This window comes from Mustela erminea, chromosome 18 (assembly GCF_009829155.1).
Source record: "Mustela erminea isolate mMusErm1 chromosome 18, mMusErm1.Pri, whole genome shotgun sequence".
Classification (NCBI taxonomy): Eukaryota; Metazoa; Chordata; class Mammalia; order Carnivora; family Mustelidae; genus Mustela; species Mustela erminea.
In genome coordinates, this window is record NC_045631.1 from 13,581,473 (window position 1) to 13,599,522 (window position 18,050).

Below are 18,050 nucleotides of genomic sequence, written 5' to 3' on the forward strand. Positions count from 1 at the left end.
ACCTGGAAATACTTGGTGAGTAGAACTCATTACTATGGCGAAGAACAAGGGGCTTTTGTGGGACCCAGGAGAGCGATTCCCCAGGTCAGGGGACAGGTCAGGCCAGGAAGGGTTCATCAGTCAGGCGGGAGCTCCAGGGTAGAAATTACCTGGAACGAAATGGGTCAGCCTTGAAAGCTGGTCCATAAGAAGACCTCAGATCCTCCAAGGAGCAGCTTGGGAAGGAGTGTGTGATGATGGTATGGGAGAGGAGAAAGGCAGCCTCACCGGAGTAACCTTAAATCGGCCCAGGTTAAGGACTGGGCTCGTCCCGGGTTTCCACAGGGCGTGTTGTGGCTCTGGTAGGGGCACAGACGTCCCCCCAGCTCATGCTCTGTGTTACTCAACATCTCGTTTCTCACCTGTAAAATGCCTCCCCTGCAGAATTTGGGCACATAGTCAGCACAGAGTATGTGGTTCTAACATAACCCCTTGGCTGCCTGGGTGGCTCAGTGGGTTAAAGCCTCTGCCTTCAGCTCAGGTCATGATCTCAGGGTCCTGGGATCAAGCCCCGCATTGGGCTCTCTGCTCAGTGGCCGTCTCCAAGCCATCCCCAGGCCGTCCCCAAGCCATCCCAGGCGTCTGGTTCACGTTTTCCTTGTGAGGCATAAGTGTGCTGAAGAGCTGCCCTGTTCTCACGGCTGCTTATCCCCTGGGTGGTTGGAGGAGGGGGAGGCTTGGGTACTGACGTGGCCGGTGAGGATTCCGAGGCAAGTAAACAGTTCTTCCTCAGCCTCTGGTGCAACAGATTTATCAACTGGAGTATTTTCTGGGCCCAGGAGAAACTGGGCAGATTTGTGTACGCGCTCAGGCCTCCGTGCTGGAAGTGCCCCCTTTTATTATTTTTCTAAACAAATCAGGACAATGGCAGTGTAAACATTGTTTGAACAAAAGCATTTGGCTAATGAAGATAAAACCAAAAGGAAAATAACAACTTTAATTTCTTTTTGGCTTTTGTGTTTTGACATTTGGCAGCATACTTTAATCTTTTAAGAATTAGGGAAAAAAAAAAAAAAGATGGTTTGCAGACTGCTGTTTGTTTCTGCTTGTTCAGTTTAGTGTGAAATTGACTCAGAAATCCCCCCCGACCCATCGGCTTGGTCCTGCTTTACTCTTTTTCTGAGTTGGCGATGGGTGGCAAGGGGCCACGGGCCTGCTAATGATGTGGACAAGCATGGCAACCAGTAGAAGCCAAAGCTTTCACCAGTTCTCACAACCTGTTCCTGTCCACTGTCTCATGGTGTTTTGTGGGGTACCATTCCCATTTTTCCAGAGAAAACTAAGATTCAGTGATGGGGCCAGACAGTGGTGGGGAGAGCGGCCATCATTCCACTCTGCCAAAGTGTTATTTCTGAACTACAGCATAGACAGGTTGTGTTTTATATTCCGTCAGAGCATCTGGAGGTTTGGTGGGTGGGGGGAGGTACGGAGAGGAGCACAGGATGCCAGGAGGGGTGTTTGGAGGGAGTGTGTGAGCAGGTGGGCTGGACTTGGTGCCCTGTGGAGTCATTCATTCCTGTGGCAGATGTGTGCCAGGCGCCGTGCCAGGCCCTGTGAGGCAGGCAGCAGTGTGGAGACAGTCGGGGCCTCTGTCCCCCAAGAGCTGCAGTCCAGAGGTCATGGGAGGAAGAAGGAAGAAGTGGAGGGAGAGCCGGAAGCCCCAGCAGGCAGCAGGTGGTGGATCCTCCAGCAGAGGATCCCTGGTGGGAAGGGGAATTTGGGTGATGGGTCCAGTTTTGCCCTGAGACTGGGGAGGAGGTAGCATGTGCCGTGGAGCTATGGGGAGGGAAGTGCCGTGGAGCTATGGGGCGGGAAGTTCCGTGGGGCCTCCCTCACGAGGGTGTCTGAGCCACTGGTTGGCGTCACTAGGAGGAGGCCAGGCTCCTCCAGTCACCCGCTGCTGCTCACGGCACCGAGAAGCATGCTCCTTGCCACATCCTCTGAATGCTCCTCTGTCCCTGCTGATCAGCAGCACTCCCAGAAGCTCTCCCCTCTCCTGCTCTGGGGGTTCTCCTATGTCTCCTGTCCCCCTACCCCCCGGCCCTTGTCGGACTTCGCCCAGAGACTGCTAGCCTCCTGAGTTCTGTCCCAGTCCCTGATCTGCCTGTTCTCCCCAGATGCTCTCACATGCCCCTCCGAGAGGGACATGTGGATCCCAGTACCCCTCCCCAGCTCTAGGTGCCGGCTGCCACGGCTGCCAGTCGGCCTTTTTCATGCCTGTTTTGCCAGAACCTCCAGCTACGTTTGGTTGTTTGAAATGAAACCACCGGTTCTGGCTCTTTCCTTCTCCTGAAACTTGTAAACCCTTCCCACATTTATCTTCCATGCAGGGAGCCTCTGTTCTCCTGGCTACTTCCACCCCCACCTGTTGGACCCCACACTGACATGTGGCCATCAGGGCTTGAGTCTCCTGCTCTGTGTTTATGTTTGAGGTCTCCTGCCCTTTTGTTGCCCTGCTACACCCACATTCAGGCCCCAGTTCCCTTCATCGCCTCCCTTGGGGTCGGTGTAAGTCGTCTTCCGTCCAGATCACCCTCCCTTTTCCCCACCCTGGCCTTCTCACCCCGTGCTGCTTGGTCAGGATTCCAGAAATACTCTTCCAACAGCGTCATTCCTCTGCTCCCAAACAAAACAAAAGCCAGCTTCCGTAGCTTCGTTCCAACAATATTTCCTAAAATAATTTTAAGTGGTGCGCACTTGAACGTTACTCATTTTCACAGTTATCTTAGAAATGCCGTAGGACTATGGCAGTTGAGAAAGTTCAACATGGACTGACTGTGTGAACCAGCAGGTCCACTCCCCAGTGTATGCCCAGGAGAGCTGAACATGTACGTCCGTACAAACGCTTGGATGCAGATGTTCATAACAACACTATTTGTGATAGCCAGTAAGGGAGGGGAACAACCCAGACGTCCTCCAACACAGCAGATAAAACATGTGTCCGTACGGGGGAAAGTTATTCAGCCATGAAAAGGAATGAAGTACTGATACGTAATGCAACACAGACGAACCCTGAAAAAACGTTCAGTGGAAGAGCAAGACACTGAAGGCCAGAGATGGGATGATTTCCATTCATCTGTAATGTCTGGAATGGGCAAATCCCTAGAGACAGAACGTCTTAGAGGCCAGGGGAAGGGGTCTGCTCACGGGTAAGGTTTCCTTCTGGGGGTGATGGTCATGTTCTGGAATTAGCGTTGATGGTAGTTCAGCGCTGTGACTGTGCCCAGTTGTAGGTGTGAACTGACACTCGAAGATGGTGAGTATTATGTGCTCTTTGTGATACCTCAAAAACGAAACACGAAGGCCCCCCTCTTCCAATGCCATTGCAGTGATCCCTGATCTCGTCATATGTTGTTAAAGTGGGTATTTGAATTTAAAAGTAAGTGGATTTTAAAAAAAAATTTATTGATTTTTTTTAATGATTTGTATGTATTTGTTAGAGGGAAATAGCACAAGCAAGGGGAGTGGCAGGCAGAGGGAGAAGTGGGCTCCCCACTGAGCAAGGAGCCCGATGTGGGACTCGATCCCAGGACTCTGGGATCACGACCCGGGCCAGAGCTTAACCAACTGAGCCACCCAGTTGTGTCAAAAGGAAATGGACTTAAAGAAAAATAGTAAACCGACAATAGTGCCACGTATAGTAGGAATTCAGTGAGACAGTTCCTAAGACAGTGCCTGGCACACAGTGCATGCTGTGTGTTAGCCCCTGTTATTGTTGTTACCGGGATATGTTAAAATCTTTTATTTTTTTTTTAAGATTTTTTTTTTTTTAATTTATTTGTCAGAGAGAGAGAGCGAGAGAGCAAGCACAGGCAGACAGAGTGGTAGGCAGAGGCAGAGGGAGAAACAGGCTCCCTGCCGAGCAAGGAGCCCAATGTGGGACTTGATCCCAGGATGCTGGGATCATGACCTCAGCTGAAGGCAGCCGCTTAACCAACTGAGCCACCCAGGCATCCCGATATGTTAAAATCTTGAAAGTGAATAAGCACAGTAGGCAAGTCCAGATTCTGTCGTGTGCCAAATGAAGCCCTGTGGCCTCCACCAGCCCACCTGCCCCCTGCGGACTCTGCACTCTGGACCCCCCACTGTCTCTGTGCTCTACCTGCATGGCCTTCTCCCCCCATACACAGGCTCGTGCCTCTCATTCTTCAACCCCACTGCCTCAGATGCACCTGCCAAATCCTGCAGCCCGTCCTGATCTTCTTGCTGGAGCACCCAGCTTGTAACCTGCCTTTGATCTACCCCCAGCCCAGACCAGAAAGCACGCCTTGTGCTTCCCTAACAGCAGCTCCCCCACCCCCAACCCCCCGGGCCTGTGGGCATTGTTCTTTACACACTGAGTGTGTAAAGAGTGCTTGTTCAACCATTAATAGATCTGCTCCGTAACGATAAAATGATATAAATTAGGGCAGCAAAAATATTTTTAAGATATGCAGAGAGATTTGCACACTCTGTAAATGGGCTGAGCTGTTTCTTCAGCTCTCAGGAACATATCCGGGAACAGCTCTGCACATGTGTCCCAGGAGACAGAGGCACAGACCACACTTCAGACGTATCCGTGATGGCAGAAATTTGGAAAGAGTTTAGATGCCCGTGGATGGGACAGTGCGTGGGTCAGTTGTTAAATACGAACATGAAATGGGTAGACTGCAGCCCACCATATGGAGGAGCAATGTGGATGAGTCTTAGAAACTCAGCATTGAATGACAAAAGCAAGCTGTGGAAGACTTACGTTATTTGGTTTTATAACACTTGTGGTAAAATTATATTTTTTAAAAAATACCAGGGACTGTAGAACTCAGAACCTGAACTGTGTGCCCGGGGCAGAGGAAGTAGGGAGGGGAGGGACCCCTCTGGGTGGGCATTGCGGTCATGCAATGCCCTGAGGAGAATGTGGGTGTCACGGGCCCCTTTGGTTTGTGTCTCACATGTGGTTTGCACTTAATCTTTTATGTGTATCCAATAGTACATAATAAAAATCGAAGCAAACAAGAGGAATAGCAAGAAGACATTAGGGCTGGCTCATGCCTTTTCTGGGGCAAACTCTGACATTTAAGAGTTAGAAGGAACATTTCCTCCTAATATATCCAGTCAGTATTGCAGAGTAAATAAAACACTGGGAATGTGTCCAGCAGAGGAGGAAGGAGGGAAATAATATTTTTATTTTGTACCAAAAAAGGAAGTTTACCTTTCAGCATTGCGACCTAGTCTTTTCTGAGTGGTATTTCAGAGAACGGCACCAATTTCAAAGGAATAATGTAGGTTTTTTAGGTTGTTCAAGTTGATGTGACTCACTTAGTAGGAGACGGGGTTACAGCCAAAGAGACATCTTTTCTTAAAGATGTGAGTTCTAAAGAATACGTTTTTAAAAAAGATTTTGTTTGACAGACAGAGATCACAAGTAGGCAGGGAGGCAGGCTCCCTGCTGAGCAGAGAGCCCGATGCAGGGCTCTATCCCAGGACCCTGAGATCGTGACCTGAGCTGAAGGCAGAGGCATTAACCCACTGAGCCACCCAGGTGCCCCAAGAATACATTTTAAAATTTGAATTCTATTTTATTTATTTATTTTTAAAGATTTTATTTATTTATTTGACAGAGAGAGATCACAAGTAGGCAGAGAGAGAGAGAGAGAGAGAGGAGGAACAGGCTCCCTGCTGAGCAGAGAGCCCAATGCAGGACTCGATCCCAGGACCCTGAGATCATGACCTGAGCCGAAGGCAGAGTCTTAAGCCACTGAGCCACCCAGGTGCCCCTTATTTTTTAAGTAGTCTCCATTCCTAGTGTGGAGCCCAGCCGGGGGGTTGAACTCACAACCTCAAGATCACGACCAGAGCTGAGATCAAGAGTCAAACTCAACTAACTGAGCCACCCAGGTGCCCCTAAAGCACATTTTTAGAAATAGCTTTGGAGTTTCTGCGGTATTTCCTGACTGGTTTCATTGTATTGCTGGCCTACAGTACCTTACACCTTTCAAGGGGAAGCTTTCTTTGAAGAGCATTAAAACCCGTTTCCTTGGTTGGCCATGCTGGTAGGAGCTGGGAGTGCCCGAGTCTGATCTGGGTGCAGCGTTAAACTGCTCTGGACCTCGGTGTCTGCATGTAGATGAGACCTGAGACCCTTCTAACTCTAGCGACTTTGCCTCTGCTCACTGGGTCTGGTGAGCTCACTGGGGACAGGACCTCTAGCTCAACGGTAGCTTCTCCGCCGTCTTCTGGCCTCTTAAACATGTACGCAGGAGGCGCCTTCCTAGACTTGCAGCTTCAGCAGGGACAGGTTCATCGCTGTCACGACTTTGGGCGCTGGACTGGCATGAAGCCAGAAGAAATCCCGGTGTGGGACCAGATGCCAGAGGCCTGAGGTCAAATCCTGGTCCTAACCCGTGCTGGCAGCATAGCTTGGTCCGGTTCCCGAGCCTCTCTGTGCATCAGCTTCCCCGTCTGTAAAACGAGGGTGGTAAGAGTCGTTCCCGCTCAGACCATTAGGAAGACTTCATGAGGTCACACGTCTGGTCTTGAACTTGCACAGCCGATGGTCAGGCCTCAGGTACTGGTTTGCTGGCTTCTCTTGAAGAGGCCTCTTCTTTTTTCCATTGCTCTTCCAATGGTATTCTGTGACAATTACTGGTCTCAAAGAATGAGCCCGTCTGAGACCTTTCTGGGAAATGCCAGCCGCAAAGGGCAAGAGCTGGAATGGAGACCGCGTTTAACAGGTGGTCTGTGTGCTCGGGAGGGAGGTGGTTGCGCACCTCCCACCCCAGCAGACCCCAGGCATCCGGCACATTTCTCACCGAGAGGCTTCTGCGGCCTTTCCGCTCCCGCTTGGGGCATTCTCTGTGCGTTGTCCTCAGGGATAGGCCGAGGAACATTGCTACAGATGCTGTCCCCTCGGTGCTGCCGGGGACAGGAGGCAGGCATTTGGACACCAATGGTTTGCCGTTGTCTGCCTGGGCAGCTGCTGGCTACAGCCGACAGGTGTGGACGCAGAGGCTAAGGATTGCTCATCGGCCTGCCTCAGCTCTCCCCGCTGGAAAAGGAAGGATGTCGGTGCTTAGGGTCAGCCTGAGAAGCCCCTGTGTTAGCCCTCGCACACTGGCCAGCCTTGCTTCTGAGCCCAGGCCGTCGGGAGTGGTCTCTGCTCTCCGGCTCTCCTGCAGCCCTGAAGGGTGCCAGCTTGGGCGACTGTCCACTCTCCTGACGTGAGCACCCAGGAGGCTTCATGTAGGGCAGTGCCTGCGGTGAGCAGCTGTTTTGAACTCCCGTGATAGTGAGCAAAAAGGGAAACGGGTCATTTTTCAGATTTTCTTTCTGGCTGCCCCTGGCTTTACCCAGTGCTCACTGTATGCTAGGCTCAGAGGAGAGCGAGGGGAAGATAGGCAGGACTCTGCTCTCACAGAGGTGGGGGTCGGGGGCATAGGAGATAAGCAGGTACACAAGCCAGAAAATGCCCAGTAGAGAGCGGGGCTCTGCTGAGAATCAAGGCTGGTGACAAAATGGCGACTGGTGGCCCAGGGCGTTGATGCTTAAATGTGGGCTCTGGTGAGGAAGCCGGTCCAGTGACAGTGGTGGGAAGAATGCAGGTGGGAGAGGCAGCAGGTGGGTGGGGTGTGTGGTGGGGGCCGGTGTGTGGGCCAGGGATTTCTGTGAAGTGACAGGGAGCAGGCTGTCCCAGTAAGAATGAGAGTGATTGCAGAAGAGGGTGTGGCACACGGTGGCATAGAAAGAGTTAACCTTGGAGTCTCATCCTTCCCCACCTTAGCCTGGGCCCAAATTTAGGATAATTTTGGCCTCTCGGTTTTTTTTTCTTTTGCTCAGGTGAGCCTGTCCTCTGGTCTCTGAGGCTCTGGCCTGACCGTCCACCACCTCCCTGCTTCTTGGGGTGGGGGGTGGGGGGCCCTGGGGACCCCTTGAGGGTCCCATGTATCTGGTGTCTGTGGAGGTTACTCCCCCCTTGCTGCGCACAGAAATCCGCCTCGTTCCTTCATGGCCATGGTGAGGAGAACCCCACACGACCTCCCGGAACAGCTGCTGGTGGCAAGGTAGAGGTGAGCGAACCAGTCATTTTCCTCCTGGCTTTGCTTTTGTACTGAAAAGGGTGGAAATACCTGTTCCGTTCCCACAAGGCTCCTCTTGGCAAGCTTGAGCTCCTTTTGAGAAGTGTTCAGTCACCGCCGTGCCTGAAACCGAGTCTGTGGGGTCCTGGCCGAGGGGACCCTTAGCTCACCCTCGCTTTGCTTCCCCGTGCTCTCTCTGGCTCCTCAGGAGATGGCAGCAGCCCAGGACTTAGTGCCATCACACTGACCAGCCAGGGCTAAATTAAGCCCGAAATCATGGGAAATCTAAATTTTCCCATGCAGCTTTGCATTTTTTTCAAATGTCTCAAGCTGGAACCTTGCACTGCTCGAAGTGTGACCCATAGCTGGGCCTGCCCCGTGATGTGGGCTGGGTGTGGCTAGCTGTCAGAAGCCCCCGTTCTGTGGTCCCCAGTCCCTGGGTGGCATTGCTGTCTTATTAGTGGGTATTTCTAGTAACAGAGTCACAGCATGTTAGAAATAGAGACTTTCTAGCCCAGGGGTCACATACAAACTGCCTTCCTGGGAGAGGGAAAGGCTCTGAGGGATAGGCTTCACACTTCCAAAAGCCCGGGAAGCCCTGCTGTTTGGCCCACCATTGAGCCCTCCCTAGACCAAGAGGAACCTTGGCCAAAATTCTAGTCCTGCAGTCAGTGACCTGTGGCTGGGGTTGGCCAGAAGCTTGGGCTCCCCGTGACACCATGGAGATGGCAAGGGATTGAGCCATTTGTCAGAAAGAGGGTCTGGGAAATTGAAGGCCTTAGGGAGAGCAGCTGGTCTGCTTCATCATTTTAGAAGCAAGGAGGTCAGTCACTGGCTTGCTTGGTGCCTCAGAGAGCCCTGGTTTCCTGTCTCCTGATTCTGTGCGTCTACAACACCACATTGTTTGCATTTTGGCATGATTTTTTTTAAGAACACTGTCCATAATTGGTCACTTGCAAAACTACTTGGAAGAACAAAAGGGAGGTAGGGAGCAATAAAGAATTTTCTTTTTGGGGCACCTGGGTGGCTCAGTCGTTGGGCGCCTGCCTTGGGCTCAGGTCATGATCCCAGTCCCACAGCTGCTCAGTGGGGAGCCTGCTTCTCCCTCTCCCACGCCCCCTGCATATGTTCCCTCTCTCATTCGTGCTCTCTGTCAAATAAATAATCTTAAAAATATTCTGTTCTTTTTTCCTTTATTGCATGTTTATGCATCGCCTTGGTCCAGCTGTCAAGGTGTTTGATCCTTGACCCTGCAGGGGAGGTATGGCTTGACACACCCTGTCCCTGAATCAGAGAGTGAAACTGTGTCAGGCTGCGTCAGATGAGGGTGCAGCCAGAATGACCAGAACAGGGCTCCTGACCCTGGTTCACGTGATACATGCGTATGTATGTGCACATATACACTTATTTATGAAAAGATTGCATTTATTTGAGAGGGGATGTGTGTGTGTCTGTGTGTGCTAGTGCACAAGCCAAGTGGGGGGAGGCAGAGGGACAAGCAGACTGTGCACTGAGCATGGAACCGGACACGGGGCTTAATCCCATGACCCGAGCAGACACCAAGAGCTGGACACCCATCCAACTGAGCCACCCAGGCGCGTTCCCCCTGCCCACTTCTACATGAGCTTGAAAAATGAGTGCATTTTAACACCTGCGTAATCTGTACCCACAGGCTGCTCTTCTCTGAGACCCCCATGCTCAGGGCTCGTTGGTAAAGAAAGATGAAATTCCTCGTGTGTGTTTTCAGTTCTTCTGCGTCTGGAAAAATTAAGAACACGGAAAGTCGCAGGAGGCTGGCTGACTTGTTCCAGTGACTGTCAGGCCCTGGCAGAGGCTGCCCAGGAGGCTCTGTGTGGGAGGCCCACCTGCCTCGTGGGTGGCCAGGCCCTGCCCAGCATAGGGGCTGGAGTCCTTCACCTCCACCTGGTGGTAGGTTAACGGCCCCCCCCTTGGGGCTTTTGTCCCCTAGAAGGGATCGAGGTGAGGTGCAGGGGCAGTTTAAGGGGAACTGCTTTATCATCTGGAAGTCAAGTATGTGTGTGTTTTCCCCCTACCTTTTTTTTTTTTTTTTTAAATCCCACTTTTTGGATGGTGATAAAAAATTTTATTTCTCCGTTCAGCTAGTGAAGAGAACATTCTTTTTTTTTTTTTTTTTTTTGGCTGAGTCTCACCATTTTTCTGGTGGATGTAAAGGGTTTTTTTGTTTTTATTTTTGTTTTTGTTTTGTTTTTTCCTTTTCATTTCTCCCCCTGCATGAGTGATGGTTATTAGGCTCCGAGTTACTGGGAGCTTTTGGCTGATGCAGGCTCATAATAGTCCTTTCTTTTTAGTCTGAAGTGATTACTGTGGAGAAGAATGTGGCACTGTCCATATTGTCCTAACTGGACCGTTGTCTTCTGGAAAGTGGCTCGGTTTGGTCATGTGAGCTGTGGTCTCAGCCACCCCTGACTGAGTCTCCTTGTCATGGTCGTGGTACCCTTTTCCCCAGTAGGAAGGTGGAGATGTTTCCTCACTCATGGATTGCATGCAGAGGAAAGTGAAAGCCAACTAGGCTTGCATAGTGTTCCAGAACTTACTGTTTATGTGTGTCCTACGGTGACACCATGGCACTCGCTTCAGGATATTCAGAAGTCCCCACAGGCGCTTGGTCAGAGTGTCACATCCCCTCAGTGCTGCCCACCGAGGTGCCATGTGTGGGGAGCCAGGAGCTTCTGGTAGGTGGCCGACCACGGGCGGCCCTGGTGAGACTCTATAGGCGAGGCGGCGGTACCCCCTCCCGTTGCTCTCCCTGTCATCTGCCCAGAGGAGAATTACGTGCACATGCAGTCACGGGAGGCTGCCAGGCACAGATAGTGTGGGCTGTCATCTGGGGGGATGATTGTCCGACCAGGGCGCTCGGTGATACTTACTGGTCTCGTCCGGACTATCACAGTTGGATCGGTTGACCCGTGACTGGTTCTGGGGAGTCAGGAGAGCTAATTGTTGCTGTTGCCTCAGAGCTGGCCCTGACCCCCGATGAGGGTCCCCGATCCCTGAAAAGCCACTGCCAAAACCTTCTTAAGGATGTGGTGGAGACCTCAGCGGATGGGGTGAGAATCATGCCTCCGCATCCCAGAAGCCCCGAGGGGAGGAGAGACCCACCTGGGTGGGAGAGAGCCTCCTTCTGCAGGGATTGGGGAACTCAAGATTTGGAAGGAATTTCCCCACCCAGTTCCACAAACCCCTGGAGCACATTTCCGTGGAATTCTTCTTGCCTCCAGGGGCACCACTCTGGCCTTGGAAGTTTTTGTTTGTTTAGTTTCTTTCTCTTGGCTATTGCATTTAGCCTGTTTCTAGTCTTCAGTGTGGTTTGAATTCTGGTTGTGTTTTCAGAGGTTTTCCTCCCCGGCTTGCCCCTGCAAATGTCACGATGCAGGTCTTGCTTTATCATTAGCCGCTCTGACAAAGGGTGATGGCCAGACCTTGGCTGGGGTGTCTGCATTTTGAGGAGTGACGAGCCTCCGTGGGAAGGACGCAGCTCCCGGGTCAGCCTGAGGTGACAGGTCAGGTGTGATAGAGGAGAGGCTGGTTGGTATTCCTGTGCTTCTACCTGAGGCCTGTTTGGAGGCTCAGGGGAGGCCCCCTCACCGTGTATCTGGTGTTTGGCTGTGCTCAGGCTCCTTGATCAAAACACGTCACAGCTGACCATGTTGGCTACTGCTGCAGAGACGTGCAGAAGTGGCTTCTGTTGCAGGTGGACCCAGCGGTTCCAGTCATGTTCTGTCTTGCTCCTGTTCCTTCCCTTTGCTTGCTTTGGCGTTCCTTTTAGACTTAGGGAAACCTTGGGCCTCTGGTGGCTTCTGGCAGCTTGGGCAGCCGAGGCTGGACCATGCGCCTGACCCTGATCTAGCCCCCTGGGTGGGAGGCTGTGATACTCTGATCGGGGCTACAACTGCCCACCTTCCCCATGGAAGACCAAGGATCTTTCTGAGTCAAGGGGATATGGATGTTGCATAGGCAGAGGCAGCAGATTCCATTTCTAGAACAGAAGTGAAATATTTCTTCGGCTTAAAGAAACTTTTCTAGTACTGGGGCCTGACTGTGGAAAAATGAGTGTTTCCTTTATACCGAAGCGACTGTGGCTTTTGATCCAGAGCTCCCAAGGGTCTTTTGGAAGGCCTGACAGTAATGTGCATCACCCATGGTAAGACTTCCCCAAGCCAGCTGAAACGTTCAGTTTTGTTGCCGTTTTTAAAATTTTATCAATTCAGCGAGATTACTGGTGGTCATCACGTGTATCAGAAGCCTTGATTCTTAATAAAATGAATGATTAATACAATTTGGAACATGCTCTTCAGGCTGGAGCTGGAGTGGGGGAGGTTATGAGGGTCCCCTGGTCATACCATCCAGGGAAATAAACGGATGTCCTCTGGCCCCTGTGCAGAAGAATGTGTTGCTTTGAATAGAAATTCTAACTTGTCTCCATTCAGAAAATATTTAAAGTTGTAACAAAATTGTACAAACTTTATCACTTACAATGAAATAGTTCTACGTAATTCCTGATGATAGAACTCAATTTCTTTTATTTTTTAAATTTTTTCAAATTTCTTACTAGAGCGAGCACAGGTAAATAGGGGGAGGGAGATGCAGAGAGAATCGTAAGCGGGCTCCACACCCAGTGCAGAGCCGGGTGTGGGGCGTGATCTCATGACTCTGAAATCGTGACCTGAGCCAAAATCAGGAGTCGGATGCTTAACCAACTGAACCACTCCAGTGCCCCAATGGAACTTCCATTTCTTAAGGCGTTTCTGGTTCTGATGTTCTGATGGCATTTGTCCCAAGTTGTTGGTATGTAATTTATGGAAATGAGCCCCCTTCTTTTTTTCCCCCTTTCTTTGTTGCTATCTTGGTCTTAAACCTTTGGTTTGTTTGTTTGTTCGTTTATAGATTTTATTGATTTATTTGACAGTGAGAGAGGAAACCCAAGCAGGGACAGTGGGAGAGGGAGAAGCAGGCTTCCCGAGGAGCAGGGAGCCCAGTGCAGGGCTTGATCCCAGGATGCTGGGATCATGACCCAAGAAGAAGGCAACGCTTAACCTACTAAACCATCCAGGTACCCCTTGGTCTTAAACCTTTAACAAAGTTTATTTTTCCCGTGATTTCTGCTTTCCCCATATCTGAACAGAAGCTCCTTATAAATGACTGGGTGTTTGGGAGCCGACCACAGCTTCCCTGGCTGGAGTCAGGAGCCCAGGAGTTAACACATGGTCCTGTGCTGGTTACTTCAGGCTCAGCTGGAAAGGGAAGAAAACTGGCAGGTTGAGAGGGAAAGTTTGGAAGGCAAAGCACACACACTGCTCAAAAAAGCAAAAACAAAACGAAACTTAGGTTCTGGAAATAGTACAGGGTGGATGCTTGAGGGTGGAGTGTGTTCAGGCCTGGCTTTTGGGAGGACGTGCCTGACAGATGTTTGCTGGGAGAGGAGATATTTAGGTGTTGACAGCCCAGTCCTGAGACTGGGACGGGGGAGAAGTTTTAAAATGGGAAGAGCAAGGTCTGAGGTCCACATGGATAAGTGCGACGGAGCCGCCCACGTCCCTATCTTCAGTTGGAGCCGCCTGGGAGAGCCTTGAGTGCATGCAGCCGGGGCTGGGGTCCTGCCGTCTGCTCCCATGTCACCAGCTTTTCTCATGGCCGGAATTGGTGGTGTCCATTTCCAGAGTCTCCCAGTGAGGTGCATCACCTGATTGGCCTAGAAAATGTTTTCGTGGAGGCGCCTTTGGTGTTCTTTCTCCTGTCGGGAGTTTCTTCTCCCCACATCTCCCCATTCTCACCGTGTGCCCATCCTGAAAGCCGCTCTGGTCTATGATAGGTTTCAGAAAGTGGCAGGCAGCCGTTCCAATTATACGGGCTTTATATATTTTTATGACTGTAAGGAATGTTTTATTACCTTTTCCCTTCTTCTTAAGGCCAAAACATTTCAAAGAGAGTGCTAACAGATGTCTTTGCAAGTTGAGCCTGTTAGAGAAAACCCCTGCCTAGGTCCGCAGCCCTGGGTTCTCTGTTGTTTGGAATTCCTTTGCCAGCCTGTGTCTGGCAGGGCAGAGGGCACTCCGGCCCTTGATCAGAGGAATTGGTGCCTTTTCTTTGCCACTAGAAGCCCAGGAGGCTTGGTGGATGCCCTGGCTGAGCCTCATGGCCTCCCCCTGACCTCTCCAGAGGAGGACACTAGGCTCAAGGTGGCTGGGCTAGAAGGGCAGCAGAGCCTGGGGCATTGTTTCTCCCTCGGGAAATTTTTTTTTTTTCCTCATTATAGTTCTAACCATTTGAGGCCTTTTAACTAGGAGGACCATGTGCTGTCATGCTTAGAGCTGCTTCCTGACCTGGAGGAGGGTAACAGAGGACCTCTTCAGCGGTGGATCCCTGCTCCTCCTGCTTCTCGGAGGGTGGGATGATCATACCTGCTGCGCAGCAGATGGAGGGACAAATGGAACTGCCTGGTGGCCCCTGGGCATTAAGCACACCTGAATGTGACTCCTGATTCTGATGAGTATTTGCGCCGTAAGTTGGCTGATGCTCATTAAAAATCAAAGGGTTCTTTTTTGCTTTCTGGGGCCCATCCCATCTCTGCCAGCGGCGAGTGTTGCTGTGAATGAAAAACCGAACTGAAACAAATGTGCAGGTCACCGTGAAAATCTTTATCCCTGTCCTTTGACAGGCTTTAGAGGGTTTATGGGAGGAGGCCGGATCCGTGGGGAGATGGAATATGGCCACCTTGCGCCGAAACCCCATTCTGCGGATTTGGATGGAGACAGAATTCTTGGCGTAGTTAAGGCTGGAGTGGAGGCCATGTTCGCCATAGCAGATGTATGGGTTGTCACCAGGATGAAATTGTATGAGCTGTCTCTTGTTTGTATGGTCATATGTGATAAGTGATCATTGCGTTTCCTGTGGCTCTGCACCCCCCCGCCCCCCCCCACCCCAACAATTTACGTTTACTTAGTTATTTTTTTGATGTTCCTGTTGCCTGCCTGAGGCTTTAGAGGAGGAAGGAGGGGACCATCGGCTGTTTCCCTGGCAGAAGCAGCACAGCAGCTTGGTGTGGAGAACGAGGACCACTGCAGGAGGAGGGAGCAGGGACTATCTCCCATCCCCCCACACCCCGCAGAGAGCTGCTTTGGAGGAGGAGACCTTAGTCAGCTTGACCTCATGACTTGAGGTCCTCCTGCGCCTCATCTCTACCTTACTGGAGGGTTTTCATGAGCATGAAGTGAGGTAGAGTCTGGCCCAAGGCTGCTTTGGCTGCTCCACAGCCAGAAGAGCCAAGAATTCGTCCCTCAGGTGGGAGTGGGGGATGGGCAGGGGGAGGGCGCTTGCTTTGTGTCCAGACTCCAGCTGTGCTGCTCTGTCTAGGGCAATCCCCGAGTCTTCTGGACCTCAGTTTTCTCATTTTATAGATGAGGGATAATCTGCATTACCCCACCCCACTCCCCTCCCACGCCAAGCCCTCCTCAGCTTTGAAGACATAACTGCGAGAGTCATTTCTAGCAGAAACTCCTTCCTGTGCCTGCCTTCACAGCCTCCAGCCGCCGGTGGAGTTGGTGGCTCAAGCTTTGCATCCTCAGACCCCCTGTGCCCACCTCTGTCCCCTGCCAGACTGTGGCCTTCCTGAGGACAGGGACACTTTTTTCAGTCTGTTTCGTTAATTTATTCAGCACCATTTCTGTCCATGTCAGTCACAGTGTTGGGTACTGGGTGATCTCTGGTGAACAGGACAAAGCCGGTTGTCAGAGATGTGAACCTCGTGCTAGCCCAGTAAATGTTTCTTCTCTGGAGAGAGGGGATTTGCGTTTGTGGGGGAAGCAGTGGGGACTGGGTGGACCCGTTACTGTGTAACCCTGGGCCTCAGTTTTTCCCCTCTGAGATGAGGGGAGTGGGCTAGAACCAGATTTTTTTCTAGGGTTTATGAGCTCAGGCCGGGTGCTGGAGACCTCGAAAGCCCAGCAGAGGGCCTTGGCTATGCTCTCTGCCAGAGTAGTTGGAAACCTTCATAAAAAGTCAGGAGAAAAGTGCTCACAGAAAACATTCTGGGCAGGTAGAAACATGGTGGACTAAGGCCAGATGTTGAACAATTTCAAAGGCATAATTAGGCATCTTAGGGGCACCCGGCTGGCTCAGAAGAGTATGTGACTTGATCTCAGGGTCATGAGTTCGAGCCCCGTGTTGGTGTAGGGATTACTTAAGAAGGGAAAGAGGTATTGGTAGGCATTTTTTAGGTAAGCTACATCTGAAATGAGGGGCTTTCTTGCTCCCACAGATAATTTAAAATTTGTCAGGACCGAGTCGCCTCCGGTGTTAGGATTCTTCTGTCGCTGGCTTTTGCTGAGCATGAAAATACAATCCAGAGCAGAGCCGTGCCAGTGGAAGTGTTTTGAAAATTAGAACAATGGTTAAAACGTTTACTTGTCTGCCAAAGGCTTGACCTCGAGTTTAGATTTTATTCACTGTTAACTTGTAATACTGATTTTGTTGTAATTTTGGAAAAGGTGGATCTCTTTCCTCCTCTGGAGGCTGGGGCATATCCAGTCATCCCCGCACCCCTGATCCTGCCAGACCTCTGTATCTGCCTTTTACAGAAAGACCAGAGCCAAGCCTCCTGCCATCCCCAGGGAGCTCGTGCTACAGGGAGTGTTTCTTTTTTTCTTTCTCTAGGTCATGGCTTCTGGCTTCTTGGACCTAAGGCTTCAGTGGAGGAAATGACTGCCCAGGCTCGTGCTCCACGCCTGTCACGGAGACTGAACCTTCGCAGGGCACGAACTTGCCCAGCACAGGAGCGTCTCTCTCTTTGAAGGGCTTGACATTTGTCACAAAGAAACGTGAAAATGGCGACTTCCTCTATCAGACGGCAAATGAAAAACATTGTGAACAATTACTCGGAAGCTGAAATCAAAGTGCGGGAAGCCACCTCCAATGACCCGTGGGGCCCGTCCAGTTCCCTGATGACCGAGATCGCCGACCTGACCTACAATGTGGTGGCGTTCTCGGAGATCATGAGCATGGTGTGGAAGCGCCTCAACGACCATGGCAAGAACTGGCGGCACGTGTACAAGGCGCTGACGCTGCTGGACTACCTCATCAAGACGGGCTCCGAGCGGGTGGCTCAGCAGTGCCGGGAGAACATCTTCGCCATCCAGACCCTGAAGGACTTCCAGTACATCGACCGCGACGGCAAGGACCAGGGCATCAACGTGCGTGAGAAGTCAAAGCAGCTGGTGGGCCTCCTCAAGGACGAGGAGCGGCTGAAGGCCGAGAGGGCCCAGGCTCTCAAAACCAAAGAGCGCATGGCCCAGGTCGCCACGGGCATGGGCAGCAACCAGATCACCTTCGGCCGCGGCTCCAGCCAGCCCAACCTGTCCACCAGCTACTCGGAGCAGGAGTACGGCAAGGCCGGAGGGTCTCCAGCCTCCTACCACGGCTGTGAGTAATGGAAACGCTCCCCACCCATTGCCAGAGGGTGCTGGGCACAGACACGGAAGCGCTGGGTGGTGGGCAGGGTGGGTGCCCCTGGGCTAAGCCAGAGCTTGCATCTGTCCTCCGTTCTCCACTTTTGGCTCTCCGGACAACGGTGTCGGTGGTCTGCACCCATTTATGGTTGCAGGAGGGTGTTGGGTCCCTCGGCAGCTCTGGCTCAGGAGTCTCAAGACCTTCCTCTGCCCTGTGGTCCAATTCAGGACCCCTGGGCAGGGCTGGAGCCCGGCGATTGGTAGATAGGAGGAAATGGATGCTCCTTCTTGATAACCTTGTTTCTTTAATCTGTTAAATGTTGTTCTGATGCCTGGGCTGTGGGTCTCCCGTCTGGCCCAGGGCATCACTCTCCTTCAGCATCCCAGGGGAGGGAGACGGGAGGTCTCTGTCTCAGTAAAAGAGGGAGAAGGCAGAAAGCTCCACAGGGGTCCGTGTGAGCAAGGCCTTCTCCTCCGA

General features: G+C 51.7%; 1 protein-coding gene across 6 annotated transcripts in view; it reads left to right on the forward strand.

Moving 5' to 3' along the window:
* Nucleotides 1–18,050, forward strand: part of EPN2 (epsin 2) — an 82,801-nt gene that overhangs the window by 19,372 nt on the left and 45,379 nt on the right. For 5 of the 6 annotated variants that reach the window (XM_032319654.1, XM_032319658.1, XM_032319659.1 and 2 more), the window contains exon 2: nucleotides 16,782–17,546. In XM_032319654.1, coding sequence (XP_032175545.1) covers nucleotides 16,952–17,546 — 595 coding nt within the window. In that variant the 5' untranslated portion in view covers nucleotides 16,782–16,951. Of the gene's footprint in view, nucleotides 1–7,935; nucleotides 8,082–16,781; nucleotides 17,547–18,050 lie in introns of those variants that run through there. The other variant, XM_032319655.1, reaches the window with a different exon arrangement.